An 18588-nucleotide genomic window follows, 5' to 3' on the forward strand; every position below is an offset into this window, starting at 1 on the left:
TGATTCTTTCTAACGCAAGGGTTATATAGCATATGTCATTTATTTTTGAAATCTGTGAGAGTTTTTAGTTATTTTCTAATTCTAGATCCTTGAGGAATTGCCAGTCTTCCACAAATAAGGCACATGAAAGATAAACCTTAATGTACATATATACACCATAAAACCACCATCCAGATGCAAATATGGGACATTTCCAGTGCCCCAGAACTTTTCCCGTATGCTTCCCGGTCGACAGCCCAGGTAGGAGGGGGCAAAACTTGAATAGACATTTAATTTTTAAAAAAATATTCAAGTAACCAATAACTATATCATCTCAAGACCCATTATTCATCAGGGAAATGCAAATTAAAGCCACAGTGAGAGACCATTACAACCTCAAGAGAAGGGCACTTACTAAAAGGACTGACAATACCAAGTGCTGGATCAGTAGCAATGGAATTCTCAATATTGTGGTGGGAATGTAAATTGTTTCAATCACTTTGGAAATGTTTTTGGCAGTATCTACACTAGAAAGCTAAATATATGCAGTTCCAGCACTTCTCATAGCTAAATATACCCATGAGAAGTGACTACATGCTTACCAAAAGACCTGCACAAGCTCATAGCAGCTTTATTCAAAACTGGCAAAGAATCAGCCTCAAAGTCCATCAACAGTGAAATAGATTAATGTAAATCTACCATCGTCAGTCAACAAAGTTCTACCCAGCAATGAAAAAGAATGTGCTACTGCTACACAGAGCAAAAGTTCATCTTGCTTATTTTAATTTTAATTTATTTTGAGACAGAGTCTTGCTGTCACCCAGGCTGGAGTGTGTGATCTCAGCTCACTGCAAACTCCCTCTCCCAGGTTCAAGCGATTCTCCTGCCTCAGCCTCCCGAGTACCTGGGACTACAGGTGTGCGCCACCATGCTTGGCTAATTTTTCTATTTTATGTAGAGATGTTGGCCAGCCTGGTCTCAAACTCCTGACCTCAATTGATCCACCTGCCTCAGCCTCCCAAAGTGCTGGGATTACAGGTGTAAGTCACCATGCCCAGCCATCTCACTTATTTTAAAAAGCCAAAGACAAGAATCTTTGTGTGATTCCATTTATTTAAAGTTCATAAACAAGTAAAACCTCTATGGTCAGAATAGGGGATACTTTGTTGGGAGGATTTAGCTGGGAAAGGGCACAAAGACTTCACAGCTACTTCTTGATAATAGGGAACTGATGTAGATGCTTGTTAGCATCTACAGCCACAATGCACACAAGGCCTAGCCTCACTTCTGCCTTTCAGAACTCCTGGCAGTGAGTAGAACATATTTTCAGCTAGAATCCTTGCTGCAGGGGAGTCTGGAATCTCTAGTGTTCATAGTCATCTTTTTAGTTTTTACAGGTGACAGCTGAGGGTTGTCACCTGTAACGTTGCTCACAATAATGGAAGCCACATCACTTGAGCCTGGCTGAACTGAAGTTCGAATAATAACTTTTGTTTCACGAGGCAACCCTTGCAGTTGCTCTGGCTTTTTAAATGTGTGATGGTTCTTGGTTTTGTGCTTTGTTTCCTCCTTCAACGTCAAAAACTGCAGCCGGCACTTGGAACATTGACGGACTCTCTTCCTGCTATGCCTCCAACAATGATTCATATATGGTATTGCAGTTTTGAAAATTTTGAGACAAAAGGGACAAAGCAAATTCTTTGTGTTTTCATGGCATGTTCTGAAATGTGTTTCCACATCAGCAAAGAACGATGATCTGTAATGGCAAACGTGGCACACATAGGGCATTTCGCCAGGCTTATGATGGTCCTTCATGTGTTGTAAGAGGACCTGATCTGTTTTGAATGACAATTCACAGATCTTACAGACAGCAGAGGGCCCCTGAGTGATGTGCACACTGTCAACGTGACACTGTAGCCGGAAGGGAGTGGGAAATTTCCGGTGGCAGTGCTGGCAGGTGGTGTGGTTTTCCCAGCTGTCATTCCTCTGCTTCTCAAACTCCAAATGATGCTTCACGTGATTCATGAACTTAACATTTTTTAGAGTTTTCAAGCAGCTGAGGCATTTAAAGGTGGTGTCAGTCTTCTGTTCCAGCTGCCCATCTCCTTTATGCTGTCCATAGTAAAAGTCATTAAGTAACACGATCAGATTTTCTTTCTTGGGATCAAAGGTCTTCTTTTGACTTGCTAGACTTGAAACATCTGTCATTACCAGGCCATCAAAGTCATTTGCTCTTTCAGGATTCCCAAGATTTAAATGTGCCCTTTCATTAGCATCAGCCCAAGGAAATGTTACTCCATTCTGAACATGGTTTGATGAGTTGCAGACCCCCTGTGAGGGTGCATTTGTGCTTATAACAGGAGAGTTATCTGAAAGGACTACAGCTAAAGAATGTATCCCTGGGATTCCATCCCTGAGTTTAACCCTTTTGGGATTTCTGCTGTTTATATCTGAAGTGGAAAGTAGCTTTGAATCAGGAGAATTCTCATTTCTGCCTTCTCCAGAGACCACAGCTTCGACTAGACACTGAGTCCCTGATGGGAGTGAATCTGAGGAATTGGGAGAGACAACTTGTGGTGAGCTCATTTTATAACCAGGTTCAGATGAAGACTCCATAACGACAGGACTGTCTGTTGATCTTTCCTCAGATGGAGAAACTGGCATAATGGCTTTTGCCATAGAAGTCACATGATTGGCAGGCTGCGACACGTGAACAGGATCTTGACGGAAATGGCCTTTTTTTCTTCTTGAATTTGAGCCTGGGGTGACTCTGTTCAAAATATTTGAAATGACTGGTTTTGAATTTGAAAACACCCCAACAAAGAGAATTTCGGCGTGTTTATGTACATGCTCCACCCCAACGAAGATCAGCTCTGGGTCTTCATCACCCTTGTCCCTCTGTTTGGATTCTCTCAAATTCTTCTGTGGTGATTCTGCTTCCTTACACAAAAAGACGTCTCCCATTTTCAATTAACTTCTTGCTTGAAGCCACTGGTCCCTTCAACTTCCACAGCTGTCTTTTTATAAGCTGCAACCTAAGTGCAACCATGTGACAATAGTCAATATTGACTTCAAAAAGCAAAAGCATTACTTTATTGTATCCTCCCTTAAAACACTGAGATAACTAAGGCTGGGTGCGGTTGCTCACGCCTGTAATCCTACCACTTTGGGAGGCCGAGGTGGATGGATCACCTGAGGTTAGGAGTTCAAGACCAGCCTGGCCATCGTGGTGAAACCCCATCTTAAAAAAAAAACAAAAAACAAAAAACACTGAGATAACTATTAACATCACTATTTGACACATCAGAAATAAGGCTTGAAACATTTAAATGGCATGATAATTTCAAATTTACCTCTCTCTCCTTCCCTGGTCTTCTGCCGCTGTGAGGCAAAGGAAGCAAGATTTCAGAAGGTGCAGATGGAACATCTCAGCGTGCTTGCCTCTTTAAATTTTGCACCCTAGATACCTCACTCATCTCCTCCTCATCCCATGTGTACTCGCTCACATGTCTAAAGTTTCTAATCAACTTGAACAAAACTTCTCTGAAAACATTCTGTTCCTAGCCTGAGCAACATAGCAAGACCCCATCTCTACAAAAAAAAAAATTAAAAATAAAAAAATCATTAGCTTGGCATGGTGGTACACAGCTGTAGTCCCAGCAACTTGGGAGGCTGAGGCAAGAGGAACACTTGAGCCCAGGACTTCAAAGCTATGATCATGCCACTGTACTCGAGCCTGGGCAACCAAGTGAGACACCATCACATACCCAAAAAACCCACGACACACACACACACACACACACACACACACACACACACACACACCCTTTCCTGTTCCTGTAATGTTCCTTTTCTCAGTAAACCCAGTTGCTCAGTCTACAAACTTCAGAGTCATCCTTTACCAGACTTTCTCTCATATCCTACAGCCAATCAATTAGCAAACCCAGTCTGCTGAATCCTCTAAAGATACCCAGAATCTATCTACTCCCTTCTGTACCCACTGCCACCTCCTGCATGGAAGGTACCATGTTCTCTCCCTGGATCGTTGCGTAAGTTGCCTTGTCAGATCTCCCCGTGGTGGCCCCAATGCCCCTGTTAAAATATACAGGAGAGCATGTAAGTTTTCAATGACTTTCCATGTCATTCTTAGGAAATACCAGTAAACTTAAAATTTCCCCACAGAACCTTCGGTCATCATCGCCCTTGCTAATTCCTCTCTTGCTCTGCTGTAGCCATCCTGAGCTCCGTGAGTCTGGAACACACCAGGCCTTTTTCTTTTTCAGAACTTTTATTGTTCCCCGACCTTGCATGCCTCTTTCCCCAGATTAACCTCATCTGAGGTCCTTGTCTGCCAGAGGCCATGGTTCCTCTCAGCAAGGATTCCCCCACCACAATATCAAAAATCACAAGCTCCTTAACTCATATGTTCTAACCCTCAATGCTATTTTTCAACTTAGCATTTTCACTGCCTGCCACACAATATGTAAAATATATCTTGCAAGCCCAAGAGTTTGAAGTTACAGTGAGCTATAATTATGTCACTGCATCCAGCCTGGGTGACAGAGAAAAGGAAGCCTGTCTTTTTTTTTTTGAGATGGGGTTTATCCATGTTAGTCAGTCTGGTCTCGAACTCCCAACCTCGGGTGATCCACCCGCCTCGGCCTCCCAAAGTAGATGCTATGTCTTAAAACAACAACAGGCCAGGTGAGGTGGCTCATGTCTATAATCCCAGCACTTTGGAAGGCCGAGGCGAGTGGATTACCTGAGGTCAAGAGTTCGAGACCAGCCTGGCCTACATGATAAAACCCTGTCCTCCTAAAAATACAAAATATTAGCTGGCAGTCGCCTGTAATCCCAGCTACTCGGGAGGCTTAAGCAGAATTGCTTGAACCCAGGAGGTGGAGGCTGCAGTGAGCTGAGATTGTGCCATTGCACTCTAGCCTGGCTAACAAGAGTGAAACTCTGTCTCAAAAAAAAAAAAAAAAAAGATCTTGAAAGACTAGCTTGAAAAAAAGGACAGGCAAAGTGGCTCATACCTGTAATTCTATCACTTTGTGAGGCCAAGGTGGGAAGACTGCTTGAGGTCAGGCGCTCGAGATCAGATTGGGCAACATAGCAAGACGCTTCTCTGCAAAAAATTAAAAAATATGACTTGTTTCTTTCCTGTGTTTACCCACTACAGCGTATGCCACATGAGGGCAGGGACTTGTGTTTCATTTACTCCTCAGCTTCTAGAGCAATGTCTGTCACACTGTACATGCTAAATCTTTGTTAAATAAATCGTAGCAGTTATTAATATGATCATGTAGGTGTACAAGAGGCTCTAAGCCATTATTCCAGGATCTGTAAGCATTTAATGAAACCCAAATTCAAATGATTTAACATTGTTGTATAAAGGAGAAGGCAAACCTATGTGTATGTGTGTATAAATTAAAACAAATACCTTCACCTTCACCTTATTACAAGGGATAGGCTCTGATACCTTCTTTTTTTTTTTTTTGAGACGGAGTTTCACTTTTGTTACCCAGACTGGAGTGCAATGGCACGATCTCGGCTCACTGCAACCTCCGCCTCCTGGGTTCAAGCAATTCTCCTGCCTCAGCCTCCCAAGTAGCTGGGACTACCGGCGTGCACCACCATGCCCAGCGAATTTTTGTATTTTTAGTAGAGACAGGGTTTCACCTTGATGACCAGGAGGGTCTCGATCTCTTGACCTCGTGATCTACTCGCCTCGGCCTCCCAAAGTGCTGGGATTATAGGCGTGAGCCACCGCGCCTGCCAGGCTCTGATACCTTCTATGCCATATTTTATTGATTGTACGGTACAGGCTTATATTTCCATTTTAACATCTCTAAATCAGATTGCATCTCATCAGTATGAAAACACATTTCATAATTTGTTTTTGCAGAATATATTCTTATTTTACAGTGGAATCAAAAATGATGTATCTCAGATTCTTTTGTGAGGATAAGGATATGTTTGGGTTTTCACTTGTGTGAGATGTGCCTCCCTCAGACCTTGTTATATCAGCACGTTTCCCATTGGATGTAAAAACAAAAAAGAGAGAGTCATGTATCTTTTATGAATGATGGCATCTTAGGGTCAGTCAAAACTCCTATTTCTTTTTGTAAGCTGACAGCCCACTAAACTTACTTTGTAGTTCACTAATGGGATATCAGCAGCATTTTGGCAAATAATGGTTTAAGACAGGGATTGGAAAATTGGTCCTTCCCCTGTTTTTGAACAGGCAGGAAGCCAAGAATGTTTCTTACATGTTTAAGGTATTATTTTCCTACTTTTTTTTTAACTATTAAGATTTTTTTAAACTTTTACATTTTTTAATTTGGGGGAATAAACAAGCCAAAGGAAGCCAAGCACAGCGGCTCATGCCTGTAATCCCAGCATTTTGAGAGGCCAAGGTGGGCAAATCACTTTAGCTCAGGAGTTCGAGACCAACCTGGCCAACACGGTGAAAACCCACCTCCACTAAAAATACAAAAATTAGCTGGGCATGGTAGTGAATGCTTGTAATCCCAGAATCTCTTGAACCTGGGAGGTGGAGGTTGCAGTGAGCCAAGATGGTGCCACTGCACTCCAGCCCGGCCAACAGAGCAAGACTCTGTGTCAAAAAATAAAAATAAAAATAAAAAAATTTGAAAGCAAAAGGAGTATTTTGTGACATGTGAAAATTATATAACATTAAAAATGTCAGTGTTCGCCTTAAAGTGTTGTGGAACCAGCCACGATCATTTGTTTAGTGCTGTTGTCCTGGCTGCTTCTGCACTTCTAAGACAGAGTTGAGCACAGCAGTCTTCCCTTACCTTCAGGGCGGATGTTCCAAGACCGTGGATTCGTGAAGCTGCAGATGGAACCAAATTCAATATGTACTATGTTTTTTCATATTTATACATATACCTGTGATTGCATTTAATTTATAAATTAGGCACAGTAAGAGGTTAAAAATAATTTAACAGAATAATTATAACAATATATTCTACTAAAAGGTATGTGAGGCAGGGTGTGGTGACTCACACCTGTCATCTCAGCACTTTGGGAGGGTGAGGCTGGGGATCACCTGAGGTCAGGAGTTTGAGACCAGCCTGGCCAACATGGTGAAATACCGTCTCAACTAAAAATACAAAGATTAGCTGGGTGTGGTGGTGTGCGCCTGTAATCCCAGCTACTTGGGAGGCTGAGGCAGGAGAGTCACTTGAACCCGGGAAGCAGAGGTTGCAGTGGGCTGAGATTGTGCCACTGCACTCTAGCCTAAGTGACCAGAGTGAAACTAAGCCTCAAAAAAAAAATTAATTTACATACCTAATTAGTTAATTAAATTAAAGGTATGTGAATGTCGTCTCTGGCTGACAAAACATTTTTATGTACTGTAAATCGTGACAACCTCAGCTTATGATTTTTTTTCTTTCCTTATTATGCTGAAAACTTTCCCATTTTTACATAAAGGGAGCACTTTACAGCTTCTCTTTGGCACATTTGAATCACCAGCATTGCTATCTTTGTATTTTGGGGCCATTATTAAGTAACATAAGGGTTACTTGAACACAAGCACAGAGATACCAGCAGGACAGTCACTCCGATAACTACAAAGGCTCTTTAGTGACTAAGGGACAGAGAACGCAGACAGTCAACAGCATAGGGACCCAGGACAAAGGGAGGATTATCATCCCAGGGCAGGGCTGACTCAAAATCTTATCACACTACTCAGAGGTCTGACGACTTAAAACTTGTGAATTGCCTACTTCTGGAATTTTCCAATAATATTTTGGAACCGCAGGTAACTGAAACCACAAAAAGCAAAACTGTGGATAAGGGAAGACTACTGTAGTTGCAGCAGAGAATCGCAATGCCTAAAATATTTACCATCTAGTCCTTCAAAGAACAAGTTTGCCAACTCTAGTTTTAGAGAAGCAAAATGAAAGATACCATCAGCTCACCAGTTCCTAAAGTTGCGTGTGCATCCAGATGATTCAGTGCAGCTCAGTATGTTCTACTCTAAGCCACAAGGGAAAGCAAAGTCGCGGCTTCCTTGTCTCCCAGCTCCCAGAGAAATTTGTCCAGTGACCGGCAGCACTGTTGCCGCGGGAGCTGTTCGCGCTGTTTCCAGGCTGGCATGCAATGGAGCGATCTCGGCTCACGACAACCTCCACCTCCCAGGTTCAAGCGAGTCTCCTGCCTCAGCCTCCCGAGTAGCTGGGACTACAGGCATGCGCCACCACGCCCGGCCAATTTTTGTATTTTTTAGTGGAGACCGGGTTTCTCCATGTGGGTCAGATTTGTCTCGAACTCTCTCGACCTCAGGTAATCTGCCCGTCTCGGCCTCCCAAAGTGCTGGGATTACAGGCGTGAGCCACCACTCCAGGCCAGTCCCACTCCTTTTAAGTCCATTAAAACCCAATTATTTTCCAGTCACGTGTCTGAAGCAGTTTATCCTGACTGGATTTTCGGTTGTTGTCCAGCTTGATTGCCAAAACCTTTCCTCCAATTGCACTCAAAGGAAAGAATGAGGGTCGGGTTTCAGGGCCACTCCCAGGAGCTGCCTTCCAGGTTGGCTCAGCTGGTGGTGGGCGTCCTTCCTCCTCTTTCCCACCTTCTCTGGAGTGTGCCTGGGCCCTCAGCTATTGGGGGTCAGAAAGGATGGGATACCCAGTTGGGAGAGTCCACATAAAAGGCAGATGTCTTTCCAGTTGCAGGAAAGTGCTCACAGTTCACTCCAGCTGCAGAGAATAAAACCTGCCGTTGTCCAGGGAGCCCCAGGGGCAGAGTGGGTCTCACTGCCATAGCCCTTGACGACTGGGTTCCCATGGGATTTCGAGGTGTCCTAACAGGGTCCTCACTCTGAGTCTTCAACAGCTTTCCCTAAACAGCAGCCCACTCCCTTCTTAATCCATTTCCAGGGGTCAAAGGTCTAATCCTGGTTTGCTCCCCTCTCCTCTCACTTCTTTCCCTACCTCTCTCCCTCCCTCCTCCTTCTTCTCTAGAGCCTCCCTGGAACCTTCTCCATTGAATTTCAGGCCGTGAGGGACTGTTCTTACAGCCTCTGCAATACAGATTAGGAAGCGGGGGAGGGGGAGCCTCAAGAGTCCCTTGTCAGGAAGAAATATTTATATTTCCACTCCCATTCCAATGCAATGCAATCAAGTATCAAAATTAAAACAAAAATCATTTGCAAATTAAAATGTTCTAAAGTACCATCTCCTGCTAAAACTTTAAAAATATCTTTCTGGGTATTTTTACTTCTACTACTTGGAAGACTGAGGCAGAAGGTTGCAGGTTGCAGTGAGAAGAGATCACACTACTGCACTCTAGGCTGGGTGACAAAGCGAGACTCTGTCTCAAAAAAAAAAAACAACAAAAAACCTTTCTTGGCCAGTGGGCCAGGCATGGTGACTCATGCCTGTAATCCCAGCTCTTTTGGAGGCCAAGACGTGCAGATCCCTTGAGCTCAGGAGATTTGAGACCAGCCTGGCCAACATGGGGAAACCCTGTCTCTATTCTTGATAAAGTAAAATACAAAAATTAGCTGGGCATGGCGGTGCACGCCTGTAATCCCAGGTACTCAGGAGGCTGGGGCAGGATAATCGCCTGAATCCGGGAGGCAGAGCCCAAGGTGGTGTGAAAGTGTGTGACACAGGGTCTTTAATCTTGTCTAGGGGCTGGGGAAAGGCTGCTTGAGGGCATTGCAGGTAGCCAAGGGCATGCCTCTGCAAAGCAAGGTGAAATGAGGCCGGCTGCTGAGGTACCCCAGCCGTCCCAGCTACTAAAGGCTGAGGTGGAAAGATCTTTGAGCCCATGAGATCCAAACCAACCTCAGCAAAATATCGATACCCCTTTTTCTACAAAATTTTTTAGTCCCGGCTACCTGGGAGGCTGCAGTGGGAGGATTGCTTGAGCCAGGGAGATGGAGGTTGCAGTGAATTATGTTTGTATCACTGTAGTTTAGCCTGGGCAGAAGAGAGAGATCCTGTCTTATTCATTCATTTATAAATAAGTAAATAAGCAAGCAAAGTTAAATGAAGTGCAAGACTTAGACAGTAAAGTCCTTCCAGGGGGCCAGGTGTGGTGGCTCATACCTGTAACCCCAGCACTTAGGCGGAGGTAGGCAGATGGCTTGAGCCCAAGAGTTTGAGACTAGCCTGGGCAACATGGCAAAACCACGTCTCCACAAAAAAAATACAAAAAATTTAGCCTAGGTGACAGAGTAAAACCCTGTCTCAAATAAATAAATAAATAAAAAGAAAAAGAAAAAAAAGGAAAGAAGAGAAAGAGAAAAAGAAGGAAGGAAAGAAGGCCAGGAGCGGTGGCTCATGCCTGTAATCCCAGAACTTTGGGAGGCTGAGGTGGGCAGATCACCTGAGGTCAGGAGTTCAAGACCAGACTGACCAACATGGAGAAAACCCTTCTCTCCTAAAAATACAAAATTAGCTGGCATGGTGGTACATGCCTGTAATCCCAGCTACTTGGGAGGCTGAGGCAGGAGAATCTCTTGAACCCACGAGGCAGATGTTGCAGTGAGCCAGGATCTCACCATTGCACTCCAGCCTGGGCAACTAAAGAGAAACTCTGTCTCAAAAAAAAAAAAAAAAAAATGTGTATTCTACAGAACTGATATTCACTCCTTCTTTTTCTAGAAGCAGAATCCTACTAAGAAGATTCCAGGTAGCCTAGGCAAGACAAAGATCTTCCTTTGTCACCCAGGCTGGAGTGCAGTGGCATGATCATAACTCACTGCCACCTTGAACTCCTAAACCCAAGCAATCCTCCCACCTCAACCTCCCAAGTATCTGGCACCACAAGTGCATGCCACTGACACCTGGATAACTTAAAAAAAAATTCTGGGCCAGGCGCAGTGGCTCACGCCTATAATCCCAGCACTTTGGGAGGCTGAGGCGGGTGGATCATGAGGTCAAGAGATCGAGACCATCCTGGTCAACAAGGTGAAACCCCGTCTCTACTAAAAATACAAAAATTAGCCAGGCATGGTGGTGCGCGCCTGTAGTCCCAGCTACTCGGGAGGCTGAGGCAGGAGAAGTGCTTGAACCCAGGAGGTTGTGGGGAGCCAAGATCGCGCCATTGCACTCCAGTCTGGGTAACAACAGCGAAACTCCATCTCAAAAAAAAAAAAAAAAAATTCTGTAGAGAAAGGGTCTCACTTTATTGCCCAGGCTGGTCTCAAACTCCTATACTCAAGTGATCTTCCTGCCTTGGTCTCCCAAAGTGCTAGAATGACAGGCAAAAGCCACCATGCCTTACTGCTATTCAGCCTTAAAATCTTTTTTTTTTCTTTTTAAAGACAGGGTTTCACCATATTGGTCAGGCTGGTCTCAAACTCCTGACCTCAGGTGATCCGCCTGCTTCAGCCTCCCAAAGTGCTGGGATTACAGGCGTGAGCCACCACGCCCGGCTCAGCCTTAAAATCAAAGGAAGTTCTGTTATTTGCAACAACATGGATAAGCCTGGATGACATTATGTCAAGTGAAATAACACAGACATAGACCAATACACAGCGTCTCACTTATATGTGGAATCTAAAAATGTTAAACTCATAGAAGCGGAGAATAAAATGGTGGTTACTAAGGACAGGAGGAATGGAGGATGGGGAGAAAAAGGTTAAAAGGTACAAAGTTTCAGTTAAACAGGAGGAATTATTAGTTTTGGAGACCTAATGTATAGTATTACAGCATGGTGACTATAATTAATAATAATGTATAGTATATTTCAATATTGCTAAGTGTGTAGATTTTAAATGTTCTCATCACAAATTTAAGTATGAGGTGATTGCTATGTGAATTGGCTTGATATGTTAATTGACTTGATTTAATCTTTACACAATATGTACACATATGTTTATAATGTTGCACATCATAAAATATATACCCAATTGTCATCTGTCAGTTAAGATTTGAAAGAAATTCATGATCTGGGCACTAAGTATGCTTAATTGTCATTGCTTCAGTAGACAGACCTAGAAAATACAGTGTACTCATATTTCCATTTAAAGTTAGTGCCATGACAGAGATTCTTTTTTCATTTTATATTATTTGTGGGAAGCAAAAAAAGTTCCTCTTTAAAGTTTCCTTTCTTGTTTAAGAAAAATTCATAAGTGTTAGAAATAATATTTTGATGTAAACACTTTCTTCAAAAGCCTTCTTGACTTTCTGCTAAAAGCCCTGTCCTATGTAACTGTTAGACATCCTTACAGGCATGTAGTCCATTCTATGTCCTTGTGCGATATCCAAGATATCTGTGCTGGACGTGCTCACAGGCATGTCCCAGCTCACAACCTATGTCCCTTCCTTATTCGGACTTCCTTTTTTTTGCTCTCTATTGTTTTTACCTGATTAGAAAAGTTTCAAGTTATTAGCCAATTGGGTTTTAGTTTAGATTGTGAGGTTTGGCTCCAGCCAATGGAGATCAGACACAGCAGTAAGGACAACTCCAAATGCGTAAGAAATAAATACGTCTGCTTTCCTTTGTTTGTTGTACTCTTGTGGCAGGATTGCTAGTGGGAGTACCCTTTCTGCAGGAAGTAAAAAGAATCACTTTGCTGAGAGATCCTTTGTCCCAGTACTAATTTTTCTTTGCAACACCAAAAAGAAAAATTTTATACACAACATTATTTAATTTATTTATTTTTATTTTTATTGAGACAGAAACCAAATCTGCCAACACCTTGATCTCTGACTTCCAGCCTCCAGAGTGGTGAGAAAATAGACATCTGTTTTTTAAGCTGCCCAGTCTGTATGTTATGGCAGCATTATCAAACTAATATACTCTGCAAAATGGGAGCCACATCATGCATAGGTAGGGGGTGTGCAGGAATAGCTCAGCTCCCAGGTGACTCCTGGACACAAACAAATGCCCTTAGAGTAGGTTTCTTTTTCCTTTTTTATTTTTGGAGCTGGGGTATTGCTCTATTGCCAAGGCTATAGTGCTGTGGTGTAATCACAGTTCACTGCAGCCTCGATGAGGTTTCACCACATTACCCAGGCTGGTCTCGAACTAGGGCTCAAACAATTCTCCCACTTCAGCCTCCCAAGAAACTGGGGCTATAGGAATGTGCCACCATGCCTGGCGAACTCCTTTTTCTTTTTTTTTTTCAGAGATGGGAGTATCACTCTTTTGCCTAGACTGGTCTCAAAGTCCTGGCATCAATTGATCTTTCTGTCTGCCTCTGAAAGCACTGGGGTCGTTAATGTTAGGTGTGAGGCTCCCACACCTGTCCAAGATTTTTTTTTATTACACCAATCTACCCTGATCTTCCAAGAAACAGCCTTCTCCCACTTTGTGCTATTTCCTAGAGACCAATGCTGGTAGGGACTCCCTCTCAATTCTCTTTCTGCCCCCAACCCCCTTGATATCTCTCCTAAACTGTGAAGGACAAAACCTCGAGGACACAAAGAGATCAATTTTCACACTGTTTCAAAGGCTAGGGGAATATCTGTGTTCTGTCTGGTATAGGTAAGAAAATAATAAAAACAATAACTGTATACTAGAATGGTCTGAACGCTAATGGCCTAATATAAGAAAAGAACTTATAATATGAAGTTACAAAGAAGCAGAGGGTGTAAGTTCAACATGGTCTACAGATGCTGGGCAGGTCTGCTGGGGAAAGATGGTTTCCATGGAGAAGGGAAAGATGCTTTCTGCAGACTGAGGGGAGAGGACAAACTTTTCAGGTAGGCGTTGGGCCTGTAGCCAATAATCTGACTAGAAGGAGAATTTTAAAAGGGGAGTCTATTCTTCAGTTTTCTCCACTTCTAGAAGGTCTTCACTATGAGCCTTGGGCAAGTGGGCTCCCTGGAACCGGGGAGAGGAATGTGTAGTTCTGACTTTAGGAAAGCCAAAATTGGGAGGGGGGTCTTGAGCCACCTCTTAGCAGTCAAAATGGGGATACTCTCAGGCAACAGGCTGGGCTCAGGAAATTACCTGCTCTCTTCCTTCTTGTTATGTGTAAAAGTTTTCTTTTTGGTAAAGCAAAGAAAAAAATAGTATTGGGGCAAAGGATCTCTCAGCAAAGCGATTCTTTTTACTTCCTGCGGAAAGGGTAACCCTGTTAGCAATCCTGCCATGAGAGTACAACAAACAAAGGAAAGCAGACATATTTTTTCCTTATGCGTATGAGGTTGTCCTGACTGCTGTGTCTGATCTCCGCTGGCTGGAGCCAGACCTCGCAATCTAAACTAAAACCCAATTGGCTAATAACTTGAAACGTTTCTAAACAGGTAAAAGCAGTGGACAGTAAAAAAAAGGAAGTCCAAACAAAGAAGGGACATAGGCTGCGAGCTGGGACATAGGCTGAGTGCCTGTGAGCACGTCCAGCACAGATATCTTAGTTAAAGTACAAGGACACAGAATGTACTATGTGCCTGAAACTATGTCTAACAGATACATAGGATAGGGCTTAACAAAGAGCTGTTAGCAAAAATCAAGAAGGCTTTTGAAGAAAACGTTTAAAACAAACTATTATTTCTAACACTTAAAAATTTTTCTTAAACAAGAAAGGGGCTGGGTGCAGTGGCTCAAGCCTGTAATCCCAGCACTTTGGGAGGCCGACGCGGGTGGATCACGAGGTCAAAGACTGAGACCATCCTGGTCAACATGGTGAAACCCCCTCTCTACTAAAAATACAAAAAATTGGCTGGGCATGGTGGCGTGTGCCTGTAATCCCAGCTACTCAGGAGGCCAAGGCAGGAGAACTGCCTGAACCCAGGAGGCAGAGGTTGCGGTGAGTCGTGATCGCGCCATTGCACTCCAGCCTGGGTAACAAGAGCGAAACTCCGTCTCAAAAAAAAAAAAAAAACACAAGAAAGGAAACTTTGAAGAGGAACTTTTCTACTTCCCATACTTCTTCCTGCAGGAGTCCCATGCGTACCCATTGTTTATCTCCAACTTGTAAGTGAGAACATGCAGTATTTGGTTTTCTGTTTCTGAGCTGGTTCACTTAGGATAGTGGCTCTTGTTGCCCAGGCTAGAGTGCAATGGTGTGATCTTGGCTCACCGCAACCTCTGCCTCTGGGTTCAAGCAACTCTCCTGCCTCAGCCTCCCGAGTAGCTCGGATTACAGGCATATGCCACCACGCCCGGCTAATTTTTTTTTTTTTTAGTAGAGACAGGGTTTCTCCATGTTGGTCAGGCTGGTCTTGAACTCCCCACCTCAGGTGATCCATCTGCCTCGGCCTCCCAAAGTGCTGGAATTACAGGCCTGAGCCATCGTGCCTGGCCTATTTTGTTTTGTTTTGAGATGGACTCTTGCAGTAACACAATCACGGCTCACTGCAACCTCCACCTCCTGGGTTCAGGCGATTCTCCTGCCTCAACCTGCCCATTAGCTGGGATTACAGGCATGCACCACCATGCCCAGCTAGTTTTTGTATTTTTTGGTAGCGACAGAGTTTCACCATGTTGGCCAAGCTGGTCTTGAACTCCTGGCCTCAAGTGATCCACCTGCCTCAGCCTCCCAAAATGCTGGGATTACAGGCGTGAGCCATTTATATTTCTTTTTTTGAGACAGGGCCTCACTCTGTTACCCAGGCTGGAGTGGAGCAGCACGATTACAACTCACTGCAACCTTGAACTCCTGTGTTCAAGTGATCCTCCTGCCTCAGCCTCTCAAGTATCTGGGACCATAGGTGCATGCCAACATGGCCAGCTCATTAAAAAAAAATGCTTTAGAAGCAAGATGCAGCATTTTTCTTCCTTTACTTGCAGCAAGCAGCTAATAACCATTATCCTGTGCTGGACCATCCATGTTCTATGTGTTCTAATATGTGCTTTACATAAATTTTTTTTTTTTGAGACGGAGTTTTGCTCTTGTTACCCAGGCTGGAGTGCAATGGCGAGATCTCGACTCACTGCAACCTCCGCCTCCTGGGTTCAGGCAATTCTCCTGCCTCAGCCTCCTGAATAACTGGGATTATAGGCATGCGCCACTGTGTCCAGCTAATTTTTGTATTTTTAGTAGAGATGGGGTTTCACCATGTTGACCAGGATGGTCTCGATCTCTTGACCTCGTGATCCACCCGCCTCGGCCTCCCAGAGTGCTGAGATTACAGGCGTGAGTCACTGCACCCGGCCCACTTTACATAAATCAGCCCAGGTGAACCTCACTGTGAGATTACAAGGTACGTATTCTTCTTCTTTTTTTTTTGAAGTGGGGGTCTCACTGAGTCACCAAGGCTTGAGTGCAGTGGCTCATGTCCGTAATCCCAGCACTTTGGGAGGCTGAGTTGGGAGGATACTTTGAGCCCAGGAGTTCGAGACTAGCCTAGGTAACATAGGGAGACCCCATCTCTAGAAAAAATAAAAATGGGGCTCCTTCCTTTTACCTTGTTGCCTTTCTGAGAGCAAGATGGGTCACCAGCAGCTGTACTGGAGCCACCCACAAAAATTCGGCCAGGGTTTTCGCTCTTGTTGAGTTCGTTCAAACCGTCACGGTTTGATCCGGAAATATGGTCTCAGTATGTGCCGCAAGTGTTTCCATCAGTAAGTGAAGGATACAGGTTTCATTAAGTTGGACTAAATGATCTTCAAAGGATTATCCAAGACATCTATCATGAAAAACCATGATAGTTCTTTGTACATAAAATAAACATTTTTTAAAACCCTTCAAAAAAAAAGAAAAAAGAAAAACATAACCATGCATGGTGCCATGTGCCTGTGGTCCCAGCTACTTGGGAGGCTGAGAAGGGAGGATCACTTGAGCCTGGGAGGTTGAGGGTACAGTGAGCCAGGATTGTGCTACTGCACTCCAGCCTGGGTGACAGAGTGGGACCCTGTCTCTAAAAAGAGAGAGAAAGAGAGAAAAAGGAGGGAGAGATTTTAAAATATGGCAAAATGTGCCCACAAGCTGATGGGCCTATTTCTGTTTCTTTGTTTGTTTGTTTTTTTTGAGACAGCGGGTCGTTCTGCTGCCCAGGCTGGAGTGCAGTGGTGCAATCTTGACTCACTACAGCTTCTGCCTCCTGGGTTCAAGTGATTCCCCTGCCTCAGCCTCCTGAGTAGCTGGGATTGCAGGTGCCTGCCACGACACCGTGCTAATTTTGTATTTTTAGTAGAGATAAGGTTTCACCATGTTGGCCAGGCTGGTCTCAAACTCCTGACAAGGTTTCACCATGTTGGCCAGGCTGGTCTCAAACTCCTGACCTGGTGATCCACCCACTTTGGCCTCCCAAAGTGCTGGGATTACAGGTATGAGCCACCACACCTGGCCTGTTTCTGTTTCTTACAGGGTTTAGGGTAGGAGACTTCAAGCAGGGGAAACAGAAGAAAAAAGGTTGAAGGGCCCAGCTGCTGTGTGTGTGGCAAGATAGGAAGTTGCTGACAGTCTGCAATGCCAGCAGCATGCATGGTTATCACCACGACAGAGGCCTCAAAACAGGCTCAGAGCAGCTGTGTGCTGGCACTCACAGCTACATGGAGATAGAGCCTGCCCCTGGGCCTTAGTGTGTGGCCTTCTTCCCAGGTGCTTCTTTGGGAAGCTGTGCAGTGAGGGAGGTAAGGCAGCCTGAGGGCAGGACATGGTAGCACAAGAGGATTGGCAGGCAGGAGCACTGATTGCCCAGGGATTGTAGTGTCAACCTACACAATATGACATCTCCCATCCTTTTGGATAGATCTTCTGTAGGGTGGCCTCTGCCTACCACAACTCCCCAATCTGACATTGATTAATCTGCTTTCCCCTAAATGTTCCCTAGCACCTGCCATGAGTTTGTTCACAATTGGGACCCCAAATCAAGGGCGTCTCACTGGCTGACTCAGCTTAACACCTCGTTGATAAGTAGGTGGGCAGACACTTACCTGGAAAAAGTAATTTTCTCACTGATAGGACCACAAGCTGATGTCCTTTTAATGTGGGTACAAATACTAAACAATTATGAGCTTAGTGTCTTGCTAAAAGGAATTTAGATTTTTTTTAACTTAAAAAAATACGCAAAATAAAGATGGGGTTTCACCACGTTGGTCAGGCTGTTCTTGAACTCCCGACCTCAGGTGATCCGCCCACCTTGGCCTCCAAAGTGCTTGGATTACAGGCGTGAGCCACCACACCCGACCAGAATTTAGATGTTTTTAACAGGCCATGATTAACTTCAAAAAGGGGCTGAACCTGGTGGGATGGTTTGGTGAGGCCCAGAGGCTCGGTTCCAGCTCATGTGGAGTACTGGACATCCCCTTCCAGCACAGGGGGTCTGACTTGTGTATAGTCAAGCCCAAAACTGGCACAGCCACAGGCCAGGGATGGAGGCTTTAGAGTCCACTAGAAAACAGGGAGGAGTCTAGCGTCTCAGTGGGTTTAGTAGTGAGGGCTCCTGTGAAGAACTCTTGGCTTAGGAGTGTTCATTATTGGCCCCTTCCTTAGTTATGTTCCAGGCCCTGAGTATGTACCTTGCATGCTCTGACCCTTTGAACACCAAAGAAATAAGCAAGGAGATAATAGATGCCCCAAAGAGATGAATGGTGCTGTGAGATCTGGGAGCTGGGGCCTGGTCCAGCCTATAAGCACCATTGATGAGCAGTGTCTTATTTAACCAGCAGCTGGAGATTTCCTGAGGTTTAAGTGGGAAAGCAGGTTCATATACTACAAGACACCAGATG

At 44.4% G+C, this 18588-nt stretch overlaps 1 protein-coding gene and 2 pseudogenes across 7 annotated transcripts; 2 read left to right on the plus strand and 1 right to left on the minus strand.

The window, feature by feature from the left end:
* Positions 1-1074: 1074 nt before the first annotated feature.
* ZNF280A (zinc finger protein 280A) lies at positions 1075-8761 on the minus strand. 7 transcript variants are annotated; one of them, XM_078335999.1, is made up of 6 exons: positions 7932-8725; positions 6801-6838; positions 5016-5107; positions 4005-4071; positions 3333-3360; positions 1075-3014 (listed from the first exon to the last, which is right to left on the minus strand). In XM_078335999.1, exon 6 carries the CDS (start codon positions 2941-2943, stop codon positions 1306-1308), a length of 1638 nt encoding a protein of 545 aa, XP_078192125.1. In that variant the 5' UTR covers positions 2944-3014; positions 3333-3360; positions 4005-4071; positions 5016-5107; positions 6801-6838; positions 7932-8725; the 3' UTR covers positions 1075-1305. The 7 variants fall into 7 exon arrangements, 6 of the variants coding, with proteins under 6 accessions (XP_078192125.1, XP_078192126.1, XP_078192133.1 ...); XR_013521745.1 differs by lacking the exon at positions 1075-3014 and adding an exon at positions 3022-3220 and having other exon boundaries at positions 7932-8761; XM_078336000.1 differs by lacking the exon at positions 6801-6838.
* On the plus strand, positions 5933-6027 carry LOC118148517 (small nucleolar RNA U13; annotated as a pseudogene).
* A 7583-nt stretch (positions 8762-16344) lies between the features above and the next one.
* Positions 16345-16534, plus strand: LOC108593909 (small ribosomal subunit protein uS14 pseudogene; annotated as a pseudogene).
* Positions 16535-18588: the final 2054 nt, after the last annotated feature.

The sequence above is a fragment of the Callithrix jacchus genome, chromosome 1 (assembly GCF_049354715.1).
Source record: "Callithrix jacchus isolate 240 chromosome 1, calJac240_pri, whole genome shotgun sequence".
Taxonomy (NCBI): Eukaryota; Metazoa; Chordata; class Mammalia; order Primates; family Cebidae; genus Callithrix; species Callithrix jacchus.